This window comes from Mus caroli, unplaced genomic scaffold (genome assembly GCF_900094665.2).
Source record: "Mus caroli unplaced genomic scaffold, CAROLI_EIJ_v1.1 scaffold_6393_U2_1, whole genome shotgun sequence".
NCBI classification, from domain to species: Eukaryota; Metazoa; Chordata; class Mammalia; order Rodentia; family Muridae; genus Mus; species Mus caroli.
Window position 1 is genome coordinate 70,065 of NW_018390097.1, and position 11,440 is coordinate 81,504.

General features: G+C 37.4%; 1 protein-coding gene and 1 non-coding gene across 2 annotated transcripts in view; both read left to right on the plus strand.

The window, feature by feature from the left end:
• LOC110288481 (alkylated DNA repair protein alkB homolog 8-like) overlaps positions 1-11,440 on the plus strand; it is a 32,800-nt gene that overhangs the window by 14,366 nt on the left and 6,994 nt on the right. The window contains exon 7 of the mRNA XM_029473855.1: positions 9,435-9,558. Within this exon, the coding sequence (XP_029329715.1) occupies positions 9,435-9,558 (124 nt within the window). The remainder of the gene's footprint in view (positions 1-9,434; positions 9,559-11,440) is intronic.
• On the plus strand, positions 3,022-3,151 carry LOC115030320. Its single transcript, XR_003835902.1, has one exon. It is a non-coding gene; the product is annotated as a small nucleolar RNA SNORA24 (small nucleolar RNA).

The following is an 11,440-nucleotide window of genomic DNA, read 5'->3' on the forward strand; positions in this document are numbered from 1 at the left end:
TAAATAGAAAGGGCTGGGCTGGAGAGATGGCTCAGCAGTTAAGAGCACTGGCTCTTCTTCCTCAGGTCCTGAGTTCAGTTCCCAGCAACCACATTATGGCTCACAACCATCTGTAATAGGATCCAATGCCCTCCTCTGGTGTGTCTCAATGTACACACGAACAAAAATACATCTTAAAAAAAATACCATTGATATTAAAAAAAGAAAGAAAAGGCTGGGTGGTGGTGGCGGTGGTGCATACCTTTGATCCCAGCACTTGGGAGGCAGAGGCAGGCAGATTTTTAAGTTTGAGGCCAGTTTTTAACTTTGTAGACCAAATTGGTCTACAAAGTGAGTTCCAGGACAGCCAGGGCTATACAGAGAAACCCTGTCTCGAAAAAACCAAAATAAAATAAAAGAAAAGAAGAGAGAGAGAGAGAGAGAAAGCATTACACTTTAATTACTTCCAGAGTGGGAAGTTTTTACAGTCTCTCTTTTTAGATGTCTGAAGTTTTATCTTATATAGTTCATTAGATGATATGAAAAATCTATTCATTTATGTATCCATTTCACATTAGCAGTTACGTGAAATCCAGATTTTCTCTAGTGCCGTTTGGCCACCTTTTGACCTCCCTTTGCATGCTTGACACCTAGTGGCAAAAGACAATAGTTGCAGGAAGTAGACTAATGACAGAACTGAAGTTCAGGTACCTGGGAATTTTATTCATTTTAGTCTTGGTCTCTTTGTCCTTGAGCTCCCTCTGTAGACCAGGCTGGGCTGGAACTTAGAAAGATCCATCTGCCTCTGCTTTCTGAGTGCTAGAGTAAAGACATGTCGTGTACCACCACACCTACTCACATGACAGATCTTTTTACTTAAGTACCTTGAGTCAGACCTTTTAGACACTTCAGCAGAGGATTATTTCTGCCCTTCCAGGTCAAGGAGAGGCCCATATTATTCAGTGCTTAATTTCTGTAGTTGCAAGCTGCTAACCATGGAAAACCATGATGTAAATTGGTGAATGTAAGTAAGCCCCTCAAATGTACAGTACGAATTACTACTCTGACAGCCAGGCTCAGCTTCTTGGGGCATGTAAGTCATTAGTCCCCAACCCCATACTACTCTAGTGGCCTTACTGGCCATTTCCAGCTCCTGGAGATGCAGGCAGCAATCTATGCCTTACAGAAAAAGAACACAAGATCTGGCCACAAAAATCCCATCAATTTCTGGGTTTTTCCCAACATCAGGGCACAGAATCCCACCAGTCTACTTGCTCTACGGTCAGGCCACAGAATATCAGCAATTCCTAAGCATGCCCTAAAATCAGTCCATAAAATCCGAACAGTCCCCAGGCCTCCCTGGAAAGCTCTCCCTCAACTTAGAAACCCTACATAAACTCTGCCTCCTGCTTAGTTCTTTGCTGCTTCCTTCATGAGCAGAGGTAATCACCATTCGGTGTCTTTCTCAATAAATTTCTTGTGTGAAGTTTGTTGGGGGTATGAGTTTGTGGTATTCCTCAGTTTCCAACTGGTAGGATACCCTTCCCCTTAGAGCTGTAATACTGATAGTATTAGCAGCAAGTTACACATGAACTTTCAGACAGAAATAAAAGAAAATAAATTCAGAATAATTCTTGAAATATTGAGATCATCTGATCTAACTAGAGATTGCTTGAAAATCTGATGTCTCCTGGAGGCAAATACTATTTTTTGTCTGTCCTCCTCTTGTCCTCTCTGTCCTTCCTCTCTTTGTCTCTTCCCCTATATCGATATATTTCCCATCTCTATAGTTTAAGTACTTTGGCTTCTTAATGTTTGCTGTATTTTTGTGATCATCTTGATGCTGTGGTTAAGGAAACAGTAATGTTTGTTGGATACAGTAAAACCATCTTATCATTTACATATATGGATTCTTGATATAGAGCTTTTTGGAAATAGCATGGGAGAAAAAACAAAAGTTCTTTTTCCATGTTGCTGATTCTTTCATGTAGTTTTAGAGGGAATTCCCTGAGTTTTTTTTTTTCCCCAAAGTTGAGAAATCAGAAAAAGAACAATGGGAGATCTGTTTTCAACTCTCTACTGAGAAAAGTGATTGCAAACCTCACTATAATGTCTGTGGCTATGTGAACCTCTGAATGGTTCCCAGCCCAGACTCTGCTTAAAGGAAGAGGCTACCTTGTAGCGTTGGACTAGAAGTATCCTGTTAGATCCTACAAACTGGCTTGTAGGAAAAAGATTAAAGAAGAGGGCAGGGACAAGTGAACCTGGCTATAGGCTAATGGGTAAGCCAGCATTTCTGCTCTGCTAGGAAGCTATCAGCAAAGGGGTAGGTAAAAGTCACTACTGTGCTTTCTGTTTCTCCTTGAAAAATGTACTTTGCTCCTCAGGAAATAATGGAAATGTGCAGGATCAAGGGAAGTTGACTGTACCTTCCCAACACCTCCAAAGTCACTGAAATGGTTTAATTAAAGATGGTAAGATGGGGAAATCTTGTGCTTTGTTTGAACTGAAATCACTTTGATCATTCTTTCCATTTGTCATCTCTTGAGACGTGGTTTTCAGCTGCTGGTGGAATGATAGTTTTTAGTTAAAACTTCCTTTGTAATAGCTAGAGAGCATACATGTTATAGTTATGACAGGAATAGAGTTTACCTCAAAAGATAGTTTGAGGGTAAGTAAATCTTTGACATATTGAAAATTTGAAAATTACCCTTTCAGATTATTATGCTACTTAAAATAAGGTTCTAAATCTCAGCATTTATTTTATTTATCAAGTGGGATTAAAGACATTAATTTCTTTTTAAATTTTTTATTATATTTTCTTTATTTACATTTCAAATGTTATCCCATGACATTAATTTCTTAACCAAAGGATTATGGTAGGAATACAATGAGTTAGTTTTGTGAAAATGGTTTTCACACTTGGACTCATCCAGATAGAGTCAAAAGGCCTGGTCCGTTAGGAATACTTGTTTGAAGCTGGAAGCCTATGTTCTCATCCTTGGCATCGTCAGTTGTTTTAAGAAATTTCCTATAATTCCATTTAGTGTACCTGTGGAACCTCGCTGCTGTGGTGGCTTGCTTTTCTAGCCACAGAAGAGCAGATTCTTGTTTATTGTCAAAGCTGTCACTATTTAATTTGTATCAGATTCTAACTTGCACAGTAACCTTCAATGGGAGGAGATTCTGGGATGCTAGGTTATTGGGTGTTTGTAAATGTTTCAGTATCTAACATTTAGTGTATACCTACCTATAGAATAGGGTACAGGCTTCATAGCGAACCTATGGCTACCTGTATTTATGGTAGAATTTATAGCTGCCTATTTACTAGTGTACAGTGTCTATATCAGCTTTCTGTCTCATTGGAATACTATTTTCAGCAGTGTCATTGTTTTGTATTTTATGCCTTTGTTTTGCCTTTTTTTTCCCTCACCACCTAAAATCCAAGAAGATATGTATTTATATTAGTTTTTCTCCTTTCGTGGGAAATTTCTAAGATCACTTTTAATACTTAAATTTTCTAATTCAAGGTGTTCCTGGGAGGTTTTTCTTCATTTTAATCTAAGTCTCATTTAAATAACTTAATTTTATTACTATCCTAGGTCTTATGATATTTCTAAAAAAGTAGTGTAAGTCAGAAAAATGTTGTCAGACATGCTAGGTTAGTACATTAATCCCAGTACTCAAAGGCGAAACCCAGAAGATTGGGATGAATTTTCGGCCAGCCTGGCCTTTAGAGTGAGACTCTGTTACAAAATCAATCTGAAAACAGTAGTGTACATCTTATAGAGAGCCAAGTAGCTTTACCTTTTTCAGATATATTTGTATTGCTTCTACAGCTAAATTGTGGTCATCTTAAATGCGTTTGTACCTTTGGAATTACCTCATGTATGTACGAATACATTTCTTTATATGTATTCATGTGAGAATTTTTTAGCTGCAAATAAGAAAAATTACAGTTACACAGTAAATTAAGTTGATATCCCAGATAACGAGATGTTGTTTGAAGACTAGTTCATGCTCTATTACACAAGGTCTAGCTTAGTGAGATACTAGCAAGAGGTAGAATGCATTGGGATATGAAAGTATAATAGATACCCTGTATAGTTTCACTTAGGTCTTCTTTCACCAATAGATTTGTTCTGGTATAAACTGCAGCCTGTCTTTTCTGGTCACGTGTGTTTTGAGTAATACCCTTACCATAATCTTCCTTGAGATAATGAGCTAGGAAAGTTGAGCGGATAATCCGTTTGGCAAATGCCATAAGGACTCACTCAGCTGGAGAGTGAGTTGTTATTATAAATACCAAGTTGTTATTATAAATTCAAATTTGACCAGGGCATAACTTGAAAACTGAAACTAAAAATTATGGAGATGTTTTTTTTTTCCTCTTCCTTTTAACAATATTTAATTTGTATAGTAACTACTACTTTTTAGACAATGAGATATGGACTTTATGTTGATACTGTTTTCTGGTAAAATATGATGACATAGTAATAAAAAAATTACTTGACTTTTACAGCTTTATTCTAAAAAGAGCCTCTAGCCCACATACTTTGAAGTTTTTATCAATTTTTTTGCTTGTTTGTTGGGATAAGGTCCTCCTCTGTCGTGTAGGCTATCATGGTACTCACTAGCCCAGGTTGGCTCTGAATTAGTGGTAACTCACCTGACTCAGGATCTGAGTGCTTGGATTACAGGTGTGAGTCATCATAGTGGCTTTCCAGGAGTCTGTCTGAGCTTTCTGATATTCGTACCACGTTTAGAAGCTCAAATTATGCCCTGATTGCTATATTTTCAAATACTAAGTGGTGTTGGCAATGATTTAAACAATTCTTAGGCATCCTTTTTGTCAACTTTAGAAAGTCTTGTAGTATTCTTTGTTAGAATTTGTAACTTTAATTTGCTTATATTTGTATTACATTAGCTAGGCTTTTTTGACATCAACATTCACTAAAAGAACTGAAACTGGGCAGGGATAGTAGCTGATGTTGAACATAGAAAACTTCATTACGTCACTAATTTTATAAAATTCTCATTACCTCTGGTTTTACATTCAAGGTCATGATCACTTTAGACTCAGCAAACTTTTTTTTTGAAGATAATTTTGTAATTATTTTTATGTACAGAAAATTTAGTGTACATTTAACTCAGTTTGGTGGTGAGTTCTTTAACCTTTGCCTTTTCCAGCTTGGCAATGCAAGCCACAAACTTGAGACCCAGGACGTTGCCTCCCCAGGGGTGACGGATCTCGTCACATCTGTTTCAACACAGGACAGGCAGGAAAACCACTAGCTCAATGGGGTCTACATCATGGGCAATCACCACCAGCTAAGCCTTTTTGTTCTCCACCAAGGTGGTGACTTTATTGACTCCTGCTTGGAGGACAGGTGGTCTCTTAATTGGGTCGTCTCCTTTGTCAGCAGCTTTCTTCTCAGCATCGGCCTGTAGCCTTTGCTGCTTCTCTTGCTTTGTCTCTGGCCTATGCTTGTAGGCAAGCTTAAGTAGCTGAGTAGCTGTTTGCCTGTCCAGGGCCTGAGTGAACTGGTTAATGGCAGGAGGTACTTTGAGCCTCTGAAGCCTGATGTAGTGGGGCCATTTGAAGAAGGGTGTTGGATCTCTTTTGGGCTGGATGTCCTGCCCAATGCTGAACTTCTTGGGCATTTTCTCAATCAAAGGATTGACCACCTTTTTGGCCTCCTGTTTCTTGACGACAGCAGGTTTTGGGGCCACCTTCGTCCCTCTTGGCCTTCTTTCCATTGACCATCTTGCTCGGGCGGTGGAGAGAGCATCAGCAAAAATTCTTGACATGTATTTTAAGGATTCTGTTTGTGGTATTGAGCTTTGAACTCAGGGCTTCACTCATGCTAAGCTGTGCTACTGAGCTATGTTGGGGGTCCCTATAACTTTGCTCTGAAGCATTATTTATTACATCCTATGCTTTCTTTTGAACCAACTTTTAAAAGGGGAGATTAACACAAATGAGCTCATGTATAATGAAGCTCATAAATAAATGTCTCCCATACTCAAGTTAACACATGCACCCACCATCCTCTTTGTTTTCATAGGCACTGTTTCCTTCAGTAATATGACAAAAAGGAAAGTGTTTCTAGCTAAACTTCTAGACATTAGAACATCTGATGTCCTAAAGGCATTTTAGCTCGTCTTCCTCAAGATTTCGTATACTATTGCCTTTCAGTGGTTCTCAACCTTCTGAATGGTGTAATACAGTTACTCATGTTGTAGTGACCCTCAGCCATAAGAGGTTTTTTTTTTTTCTTGCTACTTCATAGTTGTAAGTTTGCTACTATTGTGAATTATAATGTAAATATCTGATATTTCTGATGGTCATAAACGTCTGTTCAACCCCCAAAGGGATTGTGATCCACAGGTTGAAAACCAATGTGCTAATGCTTTCTTTTACTCTTGAATGTAACTTTGGCATATTTCAAGACTTTTTTCTTTTATCTTTTTGTTTCTTATAGTTATATTATGATGGGTTATTTATTTCCTCAGTACTGATGAGTGGTTTGAATATTCTACATTGAGTTTATTGGGTTAGATTTGTCCATCGTTTTGCACAGATGTTAGGTACTGTCTCTTCATTCTGCTTCAGATGGTGAAAAGTTAACCAGCCATGTGACATTTCATACAGAGTGGCCACACAGGCGGCTCCTACAGATGGGCTGTTGGGGGTGTCTAGCTAACACTAGATGTAACTGAGTAACTAATGGAGAGGTACAGAGATAAGAATATTGATGAGAGCACAGTTTTCCAGGTGGGAGATAGTAGCACCCAGCAACTTTTCCAAAAAGGAAAGTTGAAATTCAACTACGATGTGTGTGTCTTTGTCTTTTATCTATGGATTCAAGAGAAGCTAGGTGGGAGCTGGTAGCATGTCCCATTCCCAGAGCTTAGGCTGGGTAGCAAAAGCTACATACAGCATGTTAAAGGTTTTTTTTTTTTTTTTTAATTTTGTGAGCTTTTTTGTTTGTTTGTCTGTTTAATATGCGTGGGTGGTCTTGCCTCATGTTTGTGTACCACATTCAAGAAGTACCTGTCTCCACAGAAGAGGTCATTGGATCCCTGCAAATGGGTCTATGCTATGTGCTTGCTAGAAATCGAACCTGGGTCTTCTGGAAGAACAGTCAGTGCTCTTAACCACTGACCCATCTTCCTAACCCCTACATTTATATTCTATTAAACAAAGAATAGGAATAAAGTAGAGTAAATCCCAGATGGCAATTTTAATCAGCATTTGATTACTTTTGCAACATAGTATTAGAAATTACAAAGGTAAAGCCTATGTGAGTGTCTTCAGATCTTTATATGCTGATACCGAGAGTAGGCTAAGAACTCAATAAGCCAGACTTGGATTTTAGCTCTTCCTTATTTGTAAATTAATGACCCCAAACCAGGCCTTAACAAAACATTTTAAAAGGAAGATGCTGGATAGATGCAAGGACAAAGCAATAATGTCTTTTAGCAGTAATAATTCTATATTCAACTTCTCATAACCTTGTGCTATTGGTTACTCAGATTTGTTGCATAAAATACTGATTGTGTATATCAGGACAAATATTTCAAACTAATTAGTCTCAGATTTATGTTCTTGTCAGTACTAATTTTTTACTTAGATTTCTGTTTTTAAAACCATTGCCATCCTTTGATGCTGGGGAGGGTATTTGAGTTTCACAACTAAATGTGTGGTGCATTTCTAAAGTGATGAATGTTGGCCATAAATGGTGACCTTTAGTGAGGGAGAGCTTGCCCCTTGCATTTAGTTTTGCGATCTTTGATACCTTGTACAGTGACTGATAAATACTTGTTGATGAATGAATTGGAATCTCATTTTCTAAAGTCCTTCCCAGTCACAGCATGGAATTTCATTTAATTCACAGCTGATCATCTCTAATGAAAATAATTTTGTTCACTATTTTGTCCTCTTATGAGGACCTTAGCTTAACTTCAGAAAATTGGAAACTGTATATTTGTTTAAAGCCATGTGGGTTTCTCCTTTCTCTCAATAATTTCTTATAAATACTTTCATACACAAGATTTGAAAGACTTGTAAATATCTCTAAACCTGCTCCATAGCTCCTGCAGTTAACATTTACTATATTTGCTTTACTCAGATATCACTCTTTCTCCATCGGTTTGTTAGTGTGTTTTATATTTACACATTCCAAGCCAATCACAAATAAGCACACTTCATCTATACAAACCAGATTTATGTATTGTTTATAAATAGAGTGATTTTAGAATATAACTATATGAAATTATCTGTGGATATTTGGGGAAAAAATGTTTGTATAAAATTTACTCAGTTATCTTACTTTACTATATTTATATTGAAACAAAGTGGGAACAAGTATGTACTTGTCCAATTCGTTATTATTTAGAGATAGTTTTTATGCATATCATCTAGTATTTTGTACAGTATTATCATTCAGAATAACAGTAATAGTCACTGACATTTATTGAATTTTTTTCCAACTACTGTGCCAATTCTCTTTATCCTACTTATATTTTCTGATCACATTTTAATTTTAATAGGTGATTTGTTCACATAAAATTTTTATTTTCAGTTCTATGCTACACTGTTTAAATTCTGTTTCTTTGGCTACTGCTGTCTATAGTCTGAAGTGCCTTCTTGGCCATTGTATTTTTGTAGGGCCATTTAGAATATTTGAATGTAACTTAGAAAAAGTTGTTCTGTTTTTTTTTTTTTGCTCACTTGTTAGTATCCAATTCCAGTGTGTTGTATCTGAGTACCACATAGGCTCTGAATCTAATAATTATTTTTCCCTTAAATTATTGTTTATTAACAGTCTATGGATAATAAAAATATGCTCCTTTTTCATATTTGCCATGTGCCAACCACCATGGTTTATACTCTTTATTTATTATTTAATTCATGCAGCAGTCATGTAAGGATTAGGGAAATAGATGCAGAGAGGCTCACTGACTATTACACATGGCTCCTACACTGAAGAGCCAGACAAGGAATGTTTCAGCAGTGTGACACTGCTTTAGCGTTTCGGATGCTCTGATCCTACTACTTATAGTTTCCTGGGGGGTAATTCTTAGAAATGTGAATTTTAGTAGGTCACCTATCTTTATTGTATTATGTTAGAGTAAGTTGTAGCTTTATTATCTTTTTTTTTAAAGATTTATTTATTTATTATATGTAAGTACACTGTAGCTGTCTTCAGACACTCCAGAAGAGGGCGTCAGATCTTGTTACGGATGGTTGTGAGCCACTATATGGTTGTGGGATTTGAACTCAGGACCTTCGGAAGAGCAGTTGGTGTTCTTACCCGCTGAGCCATCTCACCAGCCCCCACTTTATTATCTCTTAATGTAGAACTAAAGCCAGCATAAATGAATTATTCTTAATCCCTGTAGTGTATGAAAGTAGACTCATAACCTTTCTTGGTAATAACCTTTCCATTTTTGTCTTTGCTCCAAGATTGTTATGGATTTCAAGCACCCAGAGGGTGCCACAGTACAAGTTATGTTACCTCGTCGGAGTTTGCTGGTGATGACAGGAGAATCTAGATACCTTTGGACTCATGGGTGTGTATTAAGATGAATTTGGTGACTTTCTGCCTAGTAAAACTTCTCATTCTTCTTTGTTGTACTATCTGAGCTGCTGAAGCCATGTCCTGTGCTATACATCAAATCATTTGGGTACAGCCTCCTAAGATCTATGCAAGGTTTTTTCTTTTTCCTTTTTAGTACACTACCTTTATATTTTGAAAAGACCTCAATTTTAACAAAATCTTGTAAATACAGTAGGGCACACTCCTGTCACTAATCGCCTGTAATTCTCAGCTGTGAACACTTTTTGTATATTTTCTTTTTCTTACATATTAGCATTGCTTTTACTTGATCATCTGAGAATAACTTATCATGATTCTTCATTTTGGTGAAAATATTTGTTTACTTTTTTTAGGAAGGAACATTGTACTGCTAGAATGTATGTGTCTGAGAGAAAGTACATGTGTATATGTGTATAAAAATAATTAAATTATTGCTGAATTTTATATGTATTCTTTTTTTTTTGCTTATAAATTTCAGCTGACATTTAAAATATTCAAGAAAATGATTATGTTATTATATTGGTAACTTGTCTTACATTTTATTTATTTATTTAAAATAGATTCTTCTCTTATACAGTAATCCTATCCTCAGTTTTCACTCTGCCTACTCCTCCCAGCTCTCTTCCATCTCTACTTTTGGCCCAGATCCTCTTCCCTTCTGTTTCCTCTTTAGAATAGAGCAAACCTCCAAGACACTATGGTCAAATAGGAAAAAAAAATATACAGTAAGACAGAGCAAAAAAACCCACCCTAATATTGGTGTTGTACAATGCAAGTCTATAGCAGGAAAAGAGTCTCAAGATCAAGCAAGAGAATCAGAGATATACTGGCTCCCACTGTTAGGAGTCCCATAAAAACACCAAACGAAAACCCACAACAGAGGATCTGGTTCAGACCTGTGCTTGCCATTTCAGTGTCTGTAAGCCCATATGAGCCTGTCAATATCTAGTGCATTGGGTTCCCAAGGATAGAGCTGCATTACGAGGACACAGGGGGTACACAGGCTTAGTCAGCCAATGTATACTTTATTCAAAGTTTCAACATCTTTTATACAGAAAACATTATAAAGATTTCCCACAGTTTCTCATTCCTACCAGGTGCTGTTTACCTAGCAATAGCTTATCATGGTTCAAAGTGACCTATACCTCCTTGCAGACTGAAAAATCTGTCAGCAGTCCCACTCTTTGGTGTGATGTCTAGTTAAACTATAAGCGAAGTTACTTTCGCACGAGAAAATGAACATGAAAGCCCTTTTCTCAGGTTTGCAACCTACTTGGAAGAACACCAGGATTCTGTGCTTGAGAAACTATCCTTCTTCAGTCTCAGTCTGCTGAGAATGACAAAGACTCTAGGTTGCTTCAAAACTACCAATCTGGGAGCAGTCTCCTTATGCTATGTCTCTACATGAGCCCTATGTAGTTGATTTAGTGGGCCATATTGGGCCATATTCTGATGTCCTCCGTCCACTCTGAATCCAACAATCTTCCCTCCCTTCTTCCTCTTCCTTGGGATTCTGGAAACTGAAAGGGGTGGAACCTGATGGAGACCTTCAGTTCAGACTCTGATGCCTGACTCTGGGTCTTCTCTGCTTTTTCTTGAGGAAGCCTCTCTGATGACAAATGGATAAGGAAACTATGAGTACAGATATATAGTATCATTAAGAAAGATTGTGGGCTTTTTGTTTTTTGTTCTCTCTGTAGAACAACTTGTAACCAGGGGTATCCATCCCCAGTAGTTCTCTCTGTAGAACAACTTGTAACTAGGGGTATCCATCCCCAGTAGTTCTCTCTGTAGAACAACTTGTAATCAGGGGTATCCATCCCCAGTAGTTCTCTCTGTAGAACAACTTGTAATCA